The 21,256-nt window shown below is 48.4% G+C and overlaps 1 protein-coding gene across 5 annotated transcripts in view; it reads left to right on the forward strand.

Annotated features, from left to right (window-relative positions):
• Positions 1-21,256, forward strand: part of LOC118594582 (myelin basic protein) — a 115,991-nt gene that overhangs the window by 11,386 nt on the left and 83,349 nt on the right. For 3 of the 5 annotated variants that reach the window (XM_036204535.1, XM_036204539.1, XM_036204536.1), the window contains exon 1: positions 15,218-15,283. In XM_036204535.1, the coding sequence (XP_036060428.1) occupies positions 15,233-15,283 (51 nt within the window). In that variant the 5' untranslated portion in view covers positions 15,218-15,232. Of the gene's footprint in view, positions 1-15,207; positions 15,284-21,256 lie in introns of those variants that run through there. The other 2 variants (XM_036204538.1, XM_036204540.1) reach the window with 1 other exon arrangement.

The raw sequence follows: 21,256 nt of genomic DNA on the forward strand, positions 1-21,256 counted from the left end.
ATGGAGGTGGGGATCTCCATGCAACCCTGTATGCAGGCGTCTAAGCCTAATCCCGACAGTGGCCAGCAGTTAGCACATCTGAGGTGCCAGCCTCCTGCTCCTCCCCGCCCCCTCTTCCCACACCTCACTGGGTTCTGGCATTTAAGATTGTCAGCCCAGTGTGAGGGAAGGCAAGTTTGTCTGCCTTGAAGACACCTGGAACACATCTCCTTTGTATTGGCACCTCTACAACAAGTCTCATTTCCTGAGGGGGCTCCCCTAGGAACAGGGTGTGTGCCGAGGTGCACCTGCTTAAACAGAGGTCCCTGCAACAGATGGGTCTCCAACCCTCAGCTCCTGCTTTCTCCCTGCTGTGTGAGGTTGCATGGATCACAGCTGCTCCTGTCCTTATAAAGCACTTGCCCCTGGTTGTGACAATACTCAGACCTGGTTGTCACAGTACCCAGACCTGGTCCTCATAGTACCCAGACCCTGGTCCTCACAGTACCAAACCCCTGATCCTCACAGTACCCAGACCCTGGTCCTCACAGTACCCAGACTCTGATCCTCACAGTACCCAGACCGTGATCCTCACAGTATCCAGACCCTGATCCTCACAGTACTCAGACCCTGATCCTCACAGTACTCAGACCCTGATCCTCACAGTACCCAGACCCTGATCCTCACATTACCCAGACCTGGTCCTCACAGAACCCAGACCCTGATCCTCACAGTACCCAGACCTGGTCCTCACAGAACCAAACCCCTGGTCCTCACAGTACTCAGACCCTGATCTTCACAGTACCAAACCCCTGGTCCTCACAGTACCCAGACCCTGATCTTCACAGTACCCAGACCCTGATCCTCACAGTACTCAGACCCTGATCCTCACAGTATCCAGACCCTGATCCTCACAGTACTCAGACCCTGATCCTCACAGTACCAAACCCCTGGTCCTCACAGTACCCAGACCCTGATTCTCACAGTACTCAAACTCTGATTGTCACAGAACCAAATCCCTGGTCCTCACAGTACCTAGACTGTTCTTCACACACATCTCCTCTTACCTACACATTGTTTAGACCTAAAGTCACAACCACAAAACACCCCCTGCCGTGTGTGTGTGTTTGTGTGCGCATGTGCATGTTCCTAGTCTGGGGTAAGAGAAAATGGCTTTAGAGTTCCATTTCCCTGTCTTTGCATTCACTGGACTGAGCACCTACTATGTGCTATCACTGCCCTCAGTGAAAAAAACTAGGACCCACCTTGTCATCCTCCCAATGAAGTGAGGAGCGTGCAAAGGCCCTGGGTGTTGTCACAGAGTGCGTGGCACCTGGGATCTGAGAGACATTTGAGTGTTTGCAGGGGTCCAGGGTGGCAGAACCGGGCCTGGAGCACTCACTGGGAGCACTCACTGGGAGCACTTACTAGGAGCATTCACTGGGTCTCTCAGAAGACTCAAGGTTGTGTGGAGTGAGCACAGCACTGCTTCCTCTGTTCCTGGGTCTTCTCTGCTCTCCATTCTGTGACGGCCATTGCTCAGGGCAACCTGGCAAGGTGACAGGTGATCCTCATGGTGACGGGGAAGCAAGCACATGTTGTTTCTCTTTTCTAGTGCCCTGTATCATGCTTACATGAGTGTATGTGTGAGGGTATGAGTGAGTGTGTATATGTAAGTATGTATATGTATGTAAGTGTGTATATGTGTGTGTGTATATGTGTGTATGTGTATGTGTGTGAGTGCATGTATATGTGTGTGAATGTGTACATGTGTGTGAGTGTTTATGTGTGTGTGACTGTGTATTGAGTATGTGTATATATGTGTATGAGTGTATATACGTGTGTGAGTGTGTATGTGTGTGAGTGTATGTACTGAGTGTGTACTAAGTGTGTGTATGTGTGTGTGAGTGTGTATATGTGTGTGAGTGAGTATATGTGTGACTGTGTCTGTGTGTGTGACTGTGTGTATGTGTGTGTGACTGTGGTTATATGTGTGTGACTGTGTGTATGTGTGTGTATATGTGTGAGTGTGTATATGTGTGACTGTGTCTGTGTGTGTGACTGTGTGTGTGAGTGTATGTACTGAGTGTGTGTACTAAGTGTGTGTATATGTGTGTGTATGTGTGAGTGTGTATGTGTGTGACTGTGTATGTGTGTGTGACTGTGTGTGTGGCTGTGTGTGTGTGACTGTGTGTATGTGTGTGTGACTGTGTGTATGTGTGTGTGACTGTGAGTGTGTGTGTGTGTGACTGCGTGTGTGTGTGTGTGTGTGACTATGTATATGTGTGTGTGAGTGTGTGTGTGTGTGAGTGTGTGTGTGTGTGTGTGTGTGTGTGTGTGTGTGTGTATTGGAACTCCCCTCACCTCTCCACTTTTGCTGCTGTCTCTATCACGGATCACTTGGTGGACACCGTGACATTGAGTGTTGTTGTCTCTCACCTTGTACTTGGCCTCCAGCCTCATGAATTCAGTGTTAGCAGCTGACACCATGCAGACAGCTTTGCTGACACCTCCTCAGGAAATGCTGTATTTCTAAAGATACCCCTGTCCCTGAGCTTCTCAACAAGTTCACACCTATCCCTACAGAAATCAGAGCACTGTGTAGGCACTTCCCGCTGAGCCTCCCAAACCCAGTCCCCATATTGTAGGAAGAAAATTGGGCCACACTCAGAGAGACCAGGTGCCTACCAGGGTCGAGGACAGGTAGAATGCAGGCCTTTATTTTAGACCATTTCCTCCTGCTCCATCACATACCCCTTTAAGTGGATTCTGTTGTCCTTAGAGCACACACACACACACACACACACACACACACACACACACACACACACACACACCTCACTTGGTTTCTATAATTGGGATCAAAGAGCATGTGCAGATTTTATAATTTGGAGAAACACATGATGGCAGTTTAGGAAAGCCGCAGGACTTACAGTTTACCCTGCCAAGATGCTTGCATTTCTCAGACCACTTCCCTTGCCATGAAAATCATTTCTTTATCATCCTGATTCCATTAGAGCACCAAGACCATAAAACTTTTTAGGCATCCTGTCCAGCCTTCCAAAATAACTTCACTTTCTTAGGCCCAAAGACATTGTTTAAACCTCACGTGGCACACAGAAAACACTCAAGAAGCTCAGATTCATGGCACCAGGCACACACACGGTACACAAACATACACATAAGCAAACGCTCATACCCATAAAATCAATTTTTAAAAAATAAATTCTCTCTCTGTTGACATCTTGTGAATTTTCACACGAAGAGAAGCATGTTATGAGTTGGGGTGAAATGCAGGAGAAGCAGCCCCTCAATTTGTCAGAGCATCTTCCCTCCGTCAGTCCAAGACTCCAACCCAGCCAGACCCCTCTCCTTGTAACACCAAATGATCTGGTCAGTCCGTGAACTTGAACAAAAACTCCGAAGACAGCACTTTGCACAAGAGTCGGGAGAGGGGACCCAACGGGGCCACACAGCACTTCTGCCCAGCTCTCCCTGCAACTGACAGGTGGACATCTGCCGCTCAGTGTCTCTAAACTTCACAAGTTTCCATGCCAAAAAGTAGGTTGCATAAGGAAGTGCCTTTCTGGGAGTTGAGCCAGCCTAGCGCGTGGTAAGTGAGGCCAAGGTGAGGGCCAACCAGCGCTCTCTGCTTCCTCCCTTACTGCCTTCCTTTCCTTTCAATGACACTGTCCCTTGTTGCATTCTTTGTCTATGTATGTATGTATGTATGTATGCATGTATGTATGTATGTATGCATGTATGTGTGTATGCATATGTGTCTGTGTGTATGTGTGCAGAGGCCAGGGTCCTTCACTGAGTGCCTTCCCCAATCTCTGTCTGCCTCATGTTTGGAGACGAGTCCCTCAGGGAGCATGAAGCTCACTGATACACCTGAACCGATGAACACTCTCTTCTTCGCTTTCCCTACACAGGGATTACAGGTATGCGGCATCACACCCAGCTTTCTTAATGGGTTCTGGGGCTCCACACTCAGACCCTCATGCTTGTGCGGCCAGCCCACTCACAGCATTCCTTATCATCCCGTCATGTCTTAGGAGGACGAGTTCACAAGTAAGTTGCCTGCCTTTGTGATTCTTAGGAAACAGACTAAGCCATTTCTTCTCCAAGGTCACAGTGGGGTTGGCTGGCTTCTTATTGCATTCTTTTCCCTGATTATGATCTGACAGGCTCTGGAAACTTCCAGAGAGTTCTGGAGGGAAGTCACTCAGTAAAATGCCACATGCACTTGTAAAGATGTGGCACCCATTAGGAGATGGGCTCCAGGCCAGGTCTCCCAGAAGACTCTGGTGACATCATGGCGTGGCATTCCTTCCTCTGATTAGAATCGGGAAATTGAGATCAACAACTCCAGGATGCAGTTGTCTTGTTTCAGAAAAGGCAAGTTTCTGTTCATCGTGACTCAGATTATAGCTCTCCTGAGGTCACCTGCAAACTGTGACCAGTGCATGGGCCAGCATATGACTCCCTCCATAAAGCATGCTAGTGCCTTGGTGCTGATGTTGAGGAGGCTAGGCTAGAGGAGGGCTGAGACCACAGACAAACATAGTTCTATTGGTTGTCACTGGTTCACCTAGGGTGTGTGTGGCTTATGTAATTACCATGCTGTGCCTCAGTCACACTGGACGTGTGCCCACGGTCATAGCGATGGTATGACGACCCACCATTTGGGGAGAGAGATGCCTGAAGATAAGGTTTCGGCTGACATGGAGGGGAGAGCTCAAGCCAGTGCCCTGTGTCCCTGTACCTGCAAATATTACCAGCCCTCCAGGGCACCACCAGGAAGTGGAGTGTGCCATCTAGGCCTCTACAGATAAGAAGAAACAAGCGCCAAGTCCTCAGAGCAAGTCAGGGAAGGTGGGACCAGAGGGTGCTGTCCTGGCATGTCTGTTCCTACAACCTCGGGTGCTTCCTCTCCAGTCCCTTCCCAACCCGGGTGGGGCAGCTGTGTGGCGCATGCCTGGGATGCAAAGCATACCTGAGACCCAGCCTCACGGAAGCTGCCAGGGAGGGACAGCTCTTCCTCATGACCAGTTCAGGGAGACATGACTTAGGAAGCACCAGAGAGGCCAAAGAGGAAGGGAGCGTAACTTCGGATACCCAAGTGAGTAACTGCAGATACCCGAGTGAGTTGCCCTTCCAAGTTCAGATAAGCAGGCCCCCAGGGGTGTGCTGTCCAGGCTTGTCTGGTCTTACAGACCTAGCAGCTTCCTGGTGGCCCTGTTATTTTCTCCTGGAGAGTTCCATATGTTCCCATAAAAGCTGCCAAAGCTGAGCATCCTTTCTAATCACAGACTTGTGAATAGATAAGTACAGAACTCTCCAGCTGGAGTCTGTGGAGGTGGCTCAGGAAGTGAAGTGTTTGCCATACAATCCTGAAGAATTCCATCTTCAGAACTCACGGGTATGATGGTGTACATGTGTAATCCCAGCACTGAGGAGGTGGAGACAGGCAGATCCCTCAGGCTCACTGAAGAATCAGACTAGCCTAATCAGTGAGCCCCAGATCCTAGTGAGAGAACCAGTCTCCATAAACAAGGCAGATAGTGCCTGCAGAATGATGTCTGAAGTCGACCTCTGACCTACACACACAGATACATGAACTTGCACAAACACTTGCACATTTACACGAATAGCCGTGGAGCTGACCCAGCCTGAGCAAGAGGGAGCTGCAGTATGGAGGATGGCCTGAGAGCAAGCCAGCCACCTCAGCACCAGAAGCCTGCTGCTTCACCCTGAGGATGGCTCACCAGAGTCAGCTGATACTCTGAAGTGGTAAACTCAAGGAATGAAATGAAATCTAATTCCCAGGAGCTTCTGCTTTTCTGCAGTTCGGGAACTTCCCTCTAAAGTAAAATTTGATGACCTTCAGACAGTGTTCTGTGCTGTAGTTATATTTAAACCTAACAAGTCTCAAAGTCAGGCTAGCAATGAGCAGACGGAGGCATCAAGACCCTGACGCTCCAAAGCAGAAGTCCCTGGGTTTGGGATGTGGAAGAGAGGTCATTGCTGAAACAACTCTCCGGTGGAAGGGGGTTGGCCAAGGATGGGAGGGAGCCACATAGGAAGCACCTTGGCTCCATGTGCATGCAGAGAGGGAGAGCGAGAGAGCGAGAGAGCGAGAGAGCGAGAGAGCGAGAGAGAGAGAGAGAGAGAGACAGGACAGGACAGGGGAGTCTCCAGGACCAACAGCCAGCCATCACTCCCCTGGGTAAAGTAAGTTTACCTTTTGAAGTTTCCCCTCCTGCAACTGTGAATTAACCAATCTTTTGGTTTTGTGTGTGTGTGTGTGTGTGTGTGTGTGTGTGTATCTGTATGTGTCTGTGTATGTATGAGTATAGTGTATGTGTGATTGTATGCCTGTATGTGTGAGTCTGTATGTATGTGAGTGTATATCTGTATGTACATGTATGTATGAATGTATGTCTATGTATATGTGTGTCTGTGAATGTGTCCCATGTTTGTGTATATCTATGCTTGTGCACATGCATACTGTGGTGTTTAGCTGTCATTTTGGCGATGCTGTTAGCTCTTTACTATGTTCTAAGCCCGGGGTGTGAATGTTGGTGGTAGAGTAATGACTTCATAAGGGCCGATAAAGAAAGTGGAGAAGAGGAAAGGGATGAGACACAGAAAAAGAGACAAAGACAGAGCGGGACGCACTCAGAGGACACAGACACCGAGGAACAAGCCCGGTCACTCAGCATTTGTTCCCTTTGAGACCTTTTATTGTATATGCGTCCCCTGCTCTATTAGATTCCTTCCCTGTTTTTCTTTAAAACAGAGCCACTTGTACCCTCCATGTGTGGCTATCTGTGTCCACATTCTGGGCGGGCTTACTTTATCTGCAGGAGGACAGGCATGCCAAGAGAGGTATCAGCTGAGAAGCTGCCCCCATTAGTCCAGGCACAGTGTTGGTCTATGGTTCTGGGGGTTCTGCGGAGGAGATAGGAGTCTCCAGGGCATAGACCTGCTTACCTGATCACACAGGGGAGGGAGACTTCTGGCTGCAGACTCTAGGAGGAAACCTCTTGTCCTGCATCCAGCCTTCCTGAAAAGGGACATGATACTGACCTTCCAAAATGTTCCCTCTCCCCTTTATATTTCCTTTAGTCAGATCTTCCTATTTCTGGGACGTTGGTCTCTCTTTCCAACTAAACTCTACCCAGGATTTCCTCCAGAGAAGCCTTCTGACCCTTGCAGTCTACCGTGGCCTTTCCTTCAATGGAATTCTTCTAGATTGGGTATCTGTCACATCCCAAATATCACAGCATCACACCATTGGCACTGGGCACTTTTAATCCACAGGATCCAAACATTAGTCCTCTCGTCAAGCATGGATTCCTTCCATGCCCAGCAGAACAGTCTCTAGGAACATGTGGTCCAGGGATACAAAGCAGAGCTCCTGGGCAGTACAGATACCTACATCTACACAGCACCAGTGGCTAGTGATAACGTGCATGAGCTATTGAAAACAAAGCTTCAAGGACTTGAAAGGAGAGAAGGAACTTGAAAAGGCAGAGAAAGGAACCCTTGTAGAAAGACTTTAAGCTTTTTGCTAATGTTGACTCTCTCAGTTTCTCAGTCACAGCTAAGGAAAGGTGAGAGTGTTTAATAAAATGCATCTCAATTAGCATGCTTTGTGAGGGAGCATCCTGTGCATGTTGTAGTCAACAGACATGTTACAGACACAGAGAGAATTTTTGCTTATTTGGTGACTTGTTGAGACACAGAACAGGACTTGCTAAAAGCAGAAAGCCTCTTGCCTGGACATGGCCACATGCAACTGCAAGGGATGCTGGGAAATGGTCTCCACTTGGGCTGCTCTGTTGGCAGATAGCCACAGGTTCTTTGTCTCAAATAGTAAGAAAGGGTAGGGGTTGGGAGAAGATCTCTTCTATGCATGCACAGCAAGAGATAATACATATGTACTTTTTGTTTATTCATCGTGTGTATGTATGTGTTGCGTGCACACGCATGTGCACATGGGAGAATCAGAGGGCAGCCATGAGGGACTGGTTTTCTTCTTCCTCAATGCGGGTCCCGGAGGTGGAGTTCCGACCCCCCGCTTGGTGGCCAGTGCCTTTTACCCCGGGAAAGCTGAGTGCTCTCCTTTGCATCACAGATGGGGAAACTCCTTTCTGTAGAGACATACTGAAAGTGTTGTAGGCCAGAGGTCTCCCTTGCAACTTCTCAGCTGGGCCACAGCAGTGAGAAAGTGTGGAAGGCAAGCCAAGCAAAGACTTGAGCCTGGAAGATTTAGACATTTCAGATGCATGAGTCGTGATTGGTTGACCTTTATCTGCAGGGATTATCCACAGAAAGAAAGACAGGACTCTGCAGGAATTTAGCTTACATGAAATGAAATGATGTGATGAATTAGGCCTGCTCAAACTCAGACTGGCCTCCACCTTCAGTAAGACACCCTTTCAACTATGCCATCAGTAGTGATATGCAAAACTCCCAAAAGGCGCTTCAAGTGTTGAGCCTGACTAGAAAGCTGTCTGCATACTGGCTCTCCTGAGTGTGACTTCCTCAGCCCTAGGAACAGAGCTGGCAGGGCTAGCGCTGTAAGATTTCCCAATTTCAAAGGTTTACAGAAATATGAAGGATAAAGCATATCGTGGCAAAAATAATCCCAATAGCGCCATGGAAACACCTATTTTAGGACTGCTTTCTTGAACATGAACTCAGAAAGAAAGAAGAAAAACATGTTGTGCAATCAACAGCATGTCATTTTAAAAAAGAGCTTTTAAAAAAAACCACTTGAAATCTGTGAAATAATACAGCTGTTTGTGTCCAGTAACGCACAGGACACCTATCTCCTGCAGCATGTACAAGTGTGCTCTACAGAATCTTAACCAGACCTGACATGCAGTGGACACTGTACAGTACACAGGAGGAGCTCCTGGCCATTGTATATTTGATATCTGGACAGCAGCAATGCCCACTCCTTACATTGGAGGAAGGACAAGATGGTGTGGATGGCCAGTCTGCTGACCACCTGTCTAGAACTGATCCCAATGAGGTCGTCTTTTATAACAAATCTCTGTCAGTGAGCTTACCATAGAGTCCCCTTTGCCAGTGTGCTTATGTTAGTCCCACGGGTGTGAAGAGAAAAAACCACTAACCCAAATCATGACCAAATTAATTAAAGCAAGCAATTAATTAAAGTAAGCCTTTTTATTCATGTACACAGGCTGCCCCCCATGTAAAGGAGGGGTTCAAGAGATCAGCATTGGACATGGGTGATATAAGGATTTTTATAGTTCAAGGGTGGGAGGCTTCCAAATAAGGGATTTGGTGAGTAGACAGATGGGTTTACAGATGCTGAACATAAGCATAACAAGTTGATCACTACAAACACCTGAAACAAAGACGTGGTTGCAAGGTGGTTATGACATAGCAAGGTGGTAATGACAAGGGGGTCATAGCAAGGTGGTCATAATAATCTTTTGAAACAAAGCCACTGTTCCCATTTCCTGGAATCAGCAGTATAGAACCATTTGTAGTTAAGGTTACAGGTGGGACACAGCCCAGTCCTTGAGAAACAGATTTAATCATAAACAGGAATGAACCTAGTTTGTCTTTACTGTAAGATGGGGACATCGGTCACCCCTGTGTGGTAGGAGACAGCCCAGACTCAATTGTGGTTTCTCTGGTTGAGAATGGGCTGGTTGATCGGTAGCACTCAGAGTTATCTCAGAAACAGCCTTACTCACATTTGTCTAATCCCCAAAGGTCCCTTGGAAGTTAGGCGGTTAGTCTTCCCATCTTCCTTTCCTCTCCTCCCCAGCCACAGCACTCAGTGTCTGCCCCAGCCCCTCACCCCGCCTCTTTCCTTCACTGTGGCAGTGGGGTTTACCTCTTGCCTGTTGGCATTGTGCAATGCCAGGGCTTCTCAATGCAGCAGCATTTCTGCCCTTTGCCCTTCCCATGGCCATGGCAGTTTGCCTGGAGGCACTCAGCAATATGCCAAAAGTGAAAAGGAGATAGGGACCCCCCCAGCTGGTCACCATTCTACCCAAGAGGCTAGGCCTGAGCACTGGGGGCAGACAGGAACAATCTCCCCCTCATACATCCTTACCCTAACTCTAGCCTAATCACCCCTACAGCTCCCAGGTTTTCCAGGGCAGGAAGGGATCTTGGATCACTTCAATTATATAGGAAACTGAGGCTCCAAGGAGTGGAGCCTCACCCAGGGACACCCACCTGAAGGCTCAGTCAAGACAGGATTTCACTTGTCCTGTTTGTCCTTCAGAAAGTCCGAGCCCCTTGCAAAATGCAGATGGGAAAATACTGAGGAGCCAGGTAAATGAGTCATTAATGCCTCCTGTGGACTGGCCAGTGATTCCCCTCCTACTTGTTCCTCCAGAGTAAGTTCAGATATGCAGCTGTTTGGGGAGCACATAATTAGAAAGAGAAACCACGGTTGAGACTAAGCTGTCTCCTACCACACAGAGGTGGCTGATGTCCCCAAGGCTTTGTTTCAACCTCCACTTGGCACAGGAGATAATATCCAAGACTGCCCAAGGTCCTGTGTAGCATGAATCTTAAAGGTACTTATTAATAAAATCAAACCTGGGGCCAGTTATTGGGGTGAATGCTGAATGATCAGAGAAGCAGAACAAGCCACACCTTGCCAGTTCCTCAGCTGGTCCTGTTTCCTTAGACTGGAAGCCTCTGAGTCCTCATCCAGAATGAATCTCAGCTGAACTGTGCTGCTCCAAAGCTTGAAAACTTAACCAGCTAAAAGCTTCTAGTTCCTGGTCCTCATGCCTTATATACCTTTCTGCTTTCTGACATCACTTCCTGGGATTAAAGTCTCACTTCCTGGAATTAAAGGCATGAGTCATCATGCCTGACTCTTTCCAGTGTGGCTTTAAACTCACAGAGATCCGAATGGATCTCTGCCTCCCAAGTGATAGGATTAAAGGCGTGTGTTCCACCATTTTCTGGCCTCTATGTCTATCTAGTGGCTGTTCTGTCCTCTGACCCCAGATAAGTTTATTAGAGTGCACAATATTTTGGGGAACACAATACCACCACAATCCTAAGGCTGCAAAGCTGACCCATGTAGAAAAATGTCACAGTCTCCATGTTATCTGGATGTCCCCTTGATCCCTGTCTCTACTGTATGTAGAATGTCCTTAGCTATCCAAGGGCAGCCTGAGCATCCGTGAGGCTTCCTGCAGAGTCTACACTTTCACTATTTTTTCCTCCGGCTCCAGTAGTTAAATTCACTGCAAAACTGAACCTAACATAAGGCTGACTGCAAATGTGATTGGCCCTTCCCAAGAGCACTGTGGCAGCAGCTGGTGGTTCAAATTCCCAGGCGTGAGGAGCCCACACTGCAGCCTTTAATAACTAAGGAGGGCCTAAAGGCAGTCATGGGATTTAACAAGGCTGTCTGCCATCTAGGACCAGAAAACAAAGGACTTGCAGGCTTCATTATTTCCACACTCTAAGCAAGGACACAAGCCTGGAGGCCCAGCCTCAGGAGGCCATCAGACACCTGTGGTCACTCTCTGTCACCTGCCTTCCTTCTGCCATTTGCTGTGTTATCCATGGAAGGCTAATCTAAGTTAGCCAGATTTATTACTGCTGTTGTTGTTTTAAAGACAGGCACTTACAATGTAACCCTGGCTACCCTGGAACTTACTATGTAGCCTAGGCTGGCCTCATGCTCTTAGAGGTCTCCCTCAGTCTCCCAAGTATGCCACCACTCCTAGCTACAACTAAGTTTATTTAAAAGCCTGTTTTGTGATTTTGCTATTTTGGTGGCATTTGTGTCTGGCAGCCTTGAGATCTGGAAATACTGGTCCCATCGTCATCCCAGGCATCCGGTGGAATCTCACTATGACGGAGTGTTGGTTTGGTAGGACAACAGCTGAGCTTGAAGGGGATGTGCCAAAGCAGTTCTCCTTAGTCCAGAATATGTGGGCAGCCACACATCCAGTTTGAGACAAATCTCAGAGGCTTGCTTTTGGAGGAAGGAAGTGTCACACTTAGGTTTAGCCGACCCCAGTGGTGAGGGTGATGGAGTGAAACTAGGGAGAGCTGGTGGCCAGAGACCAGATGAGGAAGATCCCAGGGTGGATGGTCACGTGGGTTAGGCAGTCAGTCACGTAAGCTTCTCCGTGCCCGGGTCTGGGCAGAGCAGAGCCTGGTGGTACTAGGGAAGGTTGCTGTTTCATTCTGAATAGACCCATCCTAGTTCCTAAGTAGGAAAGTAGATCCAGACATGGCTGTTGACTGTTATTCTATTTATTATATGTTTTGACGTTCCTTTTTTTTAATTGCTCGGAATTAGAGGTCAAAGTTCAGAATGACAGCATGTATCCTTAGACTTAAGGTCGACAGTGGACAAATAGCATGCATGCTTGGGTCAGACCCCAGGAAATGGAAGATTCGTTCTTTCGTATTTGTCCCTCCATCCATTTTAAGTGCCACCAACCCTCAGACCCCCATTTCCCACTGAGAGGACTACTTCAGATACTTTTTCCAGTTTAAATTGACAGACTAGACTTGAATGATGAAATTACCAGCCAGGGCAGCCTTGCATTTTAAAGACCACACACGCACCAAATACAGAAGTCACCTGTTTCTTCCTAGTTGCTAATCATGGCCATGTCTTCCATTTCACCAGCACAGTGCTCACTTCCACTCCAGTGGCCTCAAGTGAACCCTCTAATAGCCCACTCAGAGCCATCTGGAGCTGCAAACTTTCATGGACACCCATGGTTCTCAACCTTCCTAATGCTGTGACCCTTTAATACAGTTCCTTGTGTTGTGGTGATCCAGAAACCATAAAATTATTTTGTTGCTACTTCATACCTGCAATTTTGCTACTGTTACAAACTGTAGTACAAATATCTGATATGCATGATATCTGATATGTGGCCCCTCCCAAGGGTCGTGACCCACAGATTGAGAACCACTGATCTGCACCCTTTCCTGCCCCACAGCAGAAGGCAGGAGTGGCTTCTCTTTTATACCTGGCTGTTCCCACCACACCTGTGGGGCTGGTGCCCAGAGGTGACTGCTGCCCTGGAGACATAATTGTAGCATGAGTTCTTGGTTCTGTGTTTAGTTGTACAGTTGAGCCATGCTTTATTCCATAAATTAGAGTGTATGTTCCAAGGAACCCACAGAGATCGGTAATACAGGTGAGGAGCAGAGACAGAGAACAGCTATGTTTTAGTTACAGTCCCCTGAAACCCAGTCAGGGAGCCAGATAATGGATACCAGGTTGCTTGTGTTGTGTTTTTACAAGGATTAAAGTACTGGGGAGTGTCTGACTGCTTAACCAAGTGAAAGCTGCTAAGTTTGGGAATCTGCCCTGTTATCTCTCCCTCCGCAAAGGTCAGACACTCAACTCCAGCCCAGTGACTCCATCTGAGCATTAATCCGGGCTGTGAGACCACTGAGGAGAGACCCATCCCAGTCTGTAATGATGCCAGCGTCAGCTTTTCTCTTTTCCAGCTTCCTTTCTCCTCCTCCTCCTCCTCCTCCTCCTCCTCCTCCTCCTCCTCCTCCTCCTTCTCCTCCTCCTTCTCCTCCTCCTCCTCCTCCTCCTCTTCCTCCTCCTCCTCCTCTTCCTCCTCCTCCTCCTCCTTCTTCTTCTTCTTCTTCTCCTCCTCCTCCTCCTTCTCCTCCTCCTCCTCCTCCTCCTCCTCCTCCTTCTTCTTCTTCTTCTTCTTCTCCTCCTCCTCCTCCTCCTCCTCCTCCTCCTCCTCCTTCTCCTCCTCCTCCTCCTTCTCCTCCTCCTCCTCCTCCTCTTCCTCCTCCTCCTCCTTCTTCTTCTTCTTCTTCTTCTCCTCCTCCTCCTTCTCCTCTTCCTCCTCCTCCTTCTCCTCCTCCTCCTCCTTCTCCTCTTCCTCCTCCTCCTTCTCCTCCTCCTCCTCCTCCTCCTCCTCCTCCTCCTCCTCCTCCTCCTCCTCCTCCTCCTCCTCCTCCTTCTTCTTCTTCTTCTCCTCTTCCCCTTCCTCTCCCTTTCCTCTTCATTCCTTTTTTGTTTGCTTGCTTTTTGAGGTTCTTGATTTTTCTTTTTTTGTTTTTGTACAATTGTAAGAGGAGTTCATATGACCCATATGAATTATCTAGCTAGTTCAAACCCAGTCTGGCTCTGAACTATACAGATGAGGCTGGCCTGGAACTGCTGATGCTCTGCCTCCACGTCCCAAGTGCTGAGATTACATCTGTGTGCTACCGCTCATGGCTTAGTCTTCTTTAGTTCCCAAAGCACTCCAGGTGTGGAGAAGATGGAAGTCGGGTGTGGGGCACCTCACTTCCATGAAAAGAATGAGTTTTAAAGAGCAGAATGTGCCATTCACTCCAGCTGTGCTGTGGAATGCTCCATTCCGACTTTGAAAGTCAGCTTCACTTGACCCCTTTCCTCACCTTGCCTGGTTTGACAGGGGAGTGAGCACTTGAGCTCGTATCTTTAAATGACCCTCAACTGATTTCCTGGAAGAACTGCGTCACAGACTGGACAAGTGGCACTCTGCTGAGGGAGTACTCATGGCTGGAAACTGGTTGGGAATGAATCTGACCAAACTCTTCAGCTCTGTGCATCCTTTGAAAGAAGTATATGTTTGCTGCTAAGGCCAAGATTAGAAAATGACAATGAGGAGGACGTGCTTTTCTTTATCCAACTTTATCTTTCCTATAAATTCTGCACATTCTTTGGATAACTTGTACAAAAAACAGCCTCGCTCTGGCCTCACCATCCACGATCATCCCGACTCTCCAGGAGGAAGCATGAATATCTGTTCATCACTTTCCATTTAAAAAATTACGCAGCGCATTTTCTGACATCTCAGCTCATCTCCCCCCCCCCACCCCCTCCATCCCCATCCCTGCTCCCATTACTCTCAAACATTAGGTACACTCAAATATGAGTTGGGGCTCTGGGTATGTACATTTGTGTTTGAATAGTCAGCAGGGTTTCTAGAGTGGGCATACATCTTCATAGATGATCTCATACTCAAATGTTGGTCACTGGGCAGAACTGGACCATTGGTGTTGTTTTGTTTTCTAGATTTTTCCATGAAATCCCAAGAACAGCGTTTGTTGACAACTCTGATGTGTCTCTTGAATTCTGAGTGACTGCTGTGGATAGTGGGATTTTTCTCTAGTCAAAGAACAATATGAAAAGTCCAGAAGTGTTAACTTTCCAGCTGACACCTTCTCTTTTTTTTCTAGTTCTTGAGGATACCGCTGAGTCACTATGGGAAACCACGCTGGAAAGCGAGAGCTAACTGCAGAAAAAGCCAATAAGGTAAGACCCAGCTGCGGCCAACCCTCTTGTCCTGTGTGGCTTTAGTCCAGCCAAAGATAAAGTGGAGTTTTCACAAGAACAGTTCCTGAATGGCCGCATGGAGGTTTGTTCTTTGCTTTGCTATTCATGTTGTTGTTCATTTATTCAGGAGACTTGCCTATCAATGGGTACGTTGTGGCCTGGAAAGGAAATGAAGGAGGAAAGGGGTGCAGTCACACAGAAGGTGGGAGGGAAGACAGCAGGAGATGGGAAAGAGGAGAAGGCTCCGCCTGTGGGCCATTGGGCACACCCTAGGCTCAGATGCTCACAGAACAGAGATTGGAGGGTGCTGGCTTTCTTGAATAAATGCTCTTGTCATCCAACATTCCTTATTTGTCAGTAGTATTCCCACATTCCACTATCTCCTGAACTATGTTGAAATCTTGAATATTGACACCCATTCGTGATCGGTGATGAACCCTCATTCTCTGTGTTAGTGTATGTACAGTGCCTGCCTGTTCTGTAGAGAAAGGCCCTGATGTTGGAATGGGAAGCTAGACCTGCGTCTCAGGTGTGGTCAAAGGGGAAGTTGTTGGGCTGTTTCCTCAGCCTGGTGCTAATTCAGACATCTGCCTTCTAAGTCCAGCTGTCAGAAATGTGGGTATATCCAGGGCCTTCCCCCATGGAATCAGCAACACCTCTCCCAGTTCCCTCCCAGGCTCATGCTCTGCCCTAGCTGTACATCTCTGAGTCTCCCAGCAGCCCACACGCAGATGCTCAGCTGTGAGGCATGGCTTCTGATTGCACCACATATCCCACAGGTTTTCCCCAGAATTGGGGTTGTCCTCTCTGCCTTCAGAAGCTCACACTGTCCATGACATACCAGATGACGGCAGTCCAGCCACAGGCTGGTGGGCACTGGTGGTTTTCAGTTCTTTTCTGTCCCTTCCCCACGCCTTCTACAGCTTGTCACAGAAGGTTTGGAAAGCACAGATAAGCAAGACAGGAAAAAAAGAAAGAGAAAGAAAGAAAGAAAGAAAGAAAGAAAGAAAGAAAGAAAGAAAGAAAGAAAGAAAGAAAGAAACCATCTCCTTCCTCCAGCCAGGCAGAGTTAGGCACACCAACTTCCTGTCCCTGGTGAGGTTCCCTTCACGGACTTTCCTAGTGATTTACCAGTGACATCACTGGTACTTTCTGAGTCCATCCCCATTCAGTATTGTCACGTGGACCCCAAGTGGCCACAGAATACTGTTGCCTAAATTTTTGTTCATTCTTCATCACTGAAGAATCCTTCTGATTCTGAGGAAATATGCTCTTAGTTATTTTTTTATTGTTCTGATAAGACCTCATGACCAAAGCAACTTACAGAAGGAAGGGTTCCTTTGGCTTACAGTTCCAGAGTCCACCATGGTGGGGAGGTGTGGCTGCCAGCAGCAGGAATGTCAACAGGAATTGGGTGCTGGGAGCTCACATCTTGAACCACAAGTGTGAAGCGGAGAATGAACTGGAAATGGTATGGATCCTTTAAGCACTCAAAGCCCACTGCCAGTGCCACACTCCCCCACCTCTTAAACCTCCCCAAACATCACCACCAATGGAGACCAAGTATACAAACACCTGTGTCTTGGGGGATATTCTCATCAAAACTACCACAAACATCCACTTGCCACAGCTTTCTGAGCCCCTCCCCCCCCCCCCACCACCTAATTCATAGGGGAAGAAAAACTGCTCGAATTCTTTTTCATCAATCAAAATCTTTTTCAATCAATCATTGTTTTATGTTGTGCCCTACCACGTGGGACAAAATATGGTACGGCCGTCACACAGAAGCACTTTTAAGATGTCCACTGCCCCTGTGGCCTAAGTAGCATTTCTTTAATAACAATACACAGTAAGGCCTCTCTGTCTGACTCCATTCCAATTCCATTTCCACATCAGCCAAGTGGGCACTCACACGAGACTTTCTGAGGTCACCCCCAGAAAGGGAGTGAGAAGGTCTGTGCTTTCCATGCTAGCACATCACCTGACAGTTGGAAACAGGATGCTCTAGCTTCTCCACTCCTGCTTTATAAATATATAAATGGCTAGCCAATCATGAGTGGAGTCAAGGTGACTCTTGCTCACGGGTTCTGTGGCTGTGATTGTCTGTGACGTTGGACACTGGCAGGTGTAAGGAACACCCTTTGGCCAAGCCGGCTTGATTAGAATCTACTCTCATCGAAAGTGGAAAGATGGCTGCTCACTCAGCCCAGGCTGCCACAGCCTGAGATAGCTCCGCTCTCAGAAGGACTGATTTGGAACCCCAGCTCCAAGCAGACTGCCTCCTTCCTGCTGCTGTCTGACACAGTAAAACAACACGGAACGCTTTGGCTTTGCTTCAGCCTGTCAAAGGAAGACAGCTGAGGCTTTTTGTTGCTCTTCAGAGTCCCAGGAAAAGGCCCTCTGCTTCCAGATCCTGAGCTGTGCTCCATTGTCGGGAGGACCCTGTGGGGAGAACTCCCCATTCATCATCCACCCTCTGATCTGGAGTTGTGAACTGGGACTGGCCCAGGGTGTTCCAGGCCCCTCCGTCCCTTGAAGAATTCTCCTCCTCCCACACTGAGATACAGGGGCAACCTAACAGCTCTTCCCTGCCCCTCCTTATACTTCCAGCCACACAGTCAGATGCCAACAGTCATGTCAATTTGTCTCTGACTGGCCACATAACAGTAGAGACTCCCTTGGTGGCTCCACTATGAGGATTCCCTATGTCTCCAAGGCTTGAACACCCCAGGACAGTGAGCCCTCGGGTGTCTGGCACATAAGCCCCTGTTTAGCACTCTGGTTACACAGAGACCCTTCTCTTAGACACTCCAGGCATGGTTGGTCAAGGGGAAGAGTAAGAAGGGTTCCTGGCCTTTTCTCTCCATTCCTCTCCTGCTGAGAAAGACCTCTAGGAAGTTAGAGTAAGGTCAAATGTGCCACGCTATGATATTGGCATTGCCCCAGCTGAGACTCTGTGAGGGAACCCAGGTCCTGCCATCCAGCTGGAGAGGACAGTTCTGGAGTCCCATTGGGGTATAGAGGCAACTAGTTAGGGAGGCTGCAGCCTGGGCTCCTGAGTCATGTGCAGTCTCACAGACTGGGTGTCAGTTCCTCCAAGAGCTGTTCCTGCCCCATCTTCTGAGTCTTCAGTCATAAACATCACTCCGTCACTCATTTGCCAAATTTGTGCCAATCTGTCCATTCTATGCCCAGTTCCCATCTATGCTATAGCAATTTGGAAAACCAGGGAAGGGGATTACTCCAACTGCCATGGGTAGTCTAGGGGATCCGTTCAGGAAACAGTTGGGGGAACCTCACTCCTGAAAGCTTCTGGTGGTGGGTGGACTGGTCTCAGGAGCTAAAAGCAGCCTCCTGCCAAGGATGTCCTGGCTCAGCTGTCATGGGTAGTAGAGAAAGCTAACCCCTTGATCATTTTCTTTCTCATGTGTCACAGGGCAGATGTCTGGGGTCCAGCAATCCATAGGGTGGGTCTCCTGTCAGGCCTTGTAAGCTCCACCTTCTCCATGTATCTCCTATGGTCCCCTCCCTATAAGGCCACACTTCCCCTTCTCTTGTCAGAGCAGGGCCCATGCTAAGAGCTGAGGCTTAACTGGGTTTCCTCTTTGACAGGCCCACCTTTAAGCAGTTATTTTCTGGCATGCTGGGGGTTAATATTTCTGTGGATGGATTTGGGGGTAGACAATTCAGTTCTCAACATATGTACTATTTGGTAAGTCCTGGTAAGGACTGGGCAGTTGGGAGATTAGGGAAGAGAACTCTCTAGGCCTAGCTTGGCACTTGGCCTCAGGATCTGAGAAGCTATCAACACCTCCTGTTGGACAGATACCACAGCACAGCCCAATGTATCATCCTGTCTCTCTCCAGAAAGACCCTATCACAGTACAGGTGCTACCATACAAGAACTGGCCTAACCTGCAGGGCAGGCTCCAAAGTTTTATCATCCTTACATCCTCTGACCTGACATGGAGCTTATAATTCCTAAGTAGCACTCCTTCGAAGTCCAGATATCTACTTGGGGGTGCAGGCGTGGATTGGATTAGTTCATTCATACATTCTCTTGTGCATCCATGAGTGTCTTTTTAAACATCCAGTGTATGCTCAACACTGCTGGACTCTGATGAGACTCCCAGCAACATGCCACCAGCCACTTAGATGACATTGGGCTACAGCCACCTCAGGACAATGAAGGAAGTCATACTCTGAACAGCAGAGCAGGGACGCAAAGTATACCTGCTCCATCCTCAAAACGCCTCCCTGCCTAAGGCGGCCCAGTGAGATTTTGACATTCACTGCATTCGGAGGCAGAATGAGATCGTAAAAGGTCTGTGGTGCTGATTAATGTTAGTGTCAGGTTGACAGACCATAAAATCACAGAGAACCTCAGCTGAGGAATTGCCTTGATCAGACAGGCTGGGGTCATGTTTGTGAGAGATCATGTGGGAGGACCCAGCCCACTGTGGGCAGCACCTTCCCTAGGCAGGCGATCCTGCGCTGTATAAGAAAGCTAGTTGAGCACGAACTGGTGAGCAATCCAGTAAGCAGCATTCCTCCATGGCTTCTGCTTCAGTTTCTTCTTGAGTTCCTTCCCCGACTTCCGTCAATGACGGATGGTCACCTGGAAGTCAATATGAACTTGCATTATGGTCGGAATGTTTTATCACCTCAACAGAAAGCAAACGAGACTGGTGCTTCAGAGCAGGATATCAGACAGAGCAAGCCTGAAAGAGCCTCCGGCCTTAGAAACTGAGATGTGGCACCTTTGCAGATCTGAGAATTGGTCCAAGCATGTTAAAATATCGTCAACAGAAAGAAGAGGGTTTGCTATTCATGATAGCATCCTTTCCCACAAACCTCTTCAGAATGCTGGAGGCCATGGGTTCTGTGAGTCAACTGTATGCTGGCTTCCTAGACAGGGAGAAGGGAGAGCCTGTGTTCTTAAAGTTCCGACTCTATTTAGTTATTGTGATACTTGTCACAGAGGCTGCTGGGAACATGGGTCCATTTTAAGGATGCTGCTATTGAGAGGGAAGCCAGCTTCTTCATACCCCTTGGAATCTCCTTTTTTTTGTTTTCAGAGTGCTAGGGTGAGCCACCATTCCTCAGCACACGGGGGTGAGGGTGACTTTGCTGCTGAGAAAACAGCCTGAGTGACATCCCAAAGATCAGCTGCTTCCCTGAGGGGCACAGAGACATAGGTACCGTTGTTTCTTACAACGTTGCCCAGATGAGCATCCTACAGAGAAGAGTTGCCACCCTGTGCAGTGCAGAGAGCAGATTTGTCACTAGAGACAGTCCAGACATGAAGGAGGGTGGGAGGAGGGGTCTGTGGGCCGTGCAGGACAGCAGGAGTCCCTTAGGGCACCTCTGCCTTCAAGAGAGGAGCCTGACATGTGACCGCACTGACCACAGCCCTTGGGGAGCTGCCACCACCAGAGCTCAGGGATCTGTCCACCTCAACCGAGTTCACCAGCTTTGCTCTATTGGTGACAGGAAGTCTCTGGAAAGTTCTGGCCTGAGTCCTTCGGGTTCTCCCCTAGCTTTCTCTGTGGCCTCCTTTCCCACCCTCAGGAAAGACTGCTCTGGAACTTTTGAGGGGTATTAGAATTCTCTAACATTGGCTTTTGGACAAAGAGGGGTTTGGTCCTTCCCCTGGGATAACCCCATCTTTGGCAAATAATTTGCATACTTAATCATTGTTCCCACCCCACTTTCTCTCATTGAGACTGATATTAAAGTGACATTCTGAGAAATGAGACACTTGTTTGCAAATATAGGCAGAGTTGTCGAAGCAACACAAAGCTTTCCCCTGGGATGAAAACAGCATCTTTCACGCTGACGGGGAAAATCTGTTTCCATGAGAACACTGGCACCCCAGCTGTGAGGGGTGTGCTGGCTGCTCCTCAAGGCCTGTCTACATGGAGCGTCACACCATGCAGCATGCATCACCCG

Source organism: Onychomys torridus, chromosome 13, assembly GCF_903995425.1.
Source record: "Onychomys torridus chromosome 13, mOncTor1.1, whole genome shotgun sequence".
In the NCBI taxonomy this organism is placed as follows: domain Eukaryota; kingdom Metazoa; phylum Chordata; class Mammalia; order Rodentia; family Cricetidae; genus Onychomys; species Onychomys torridus.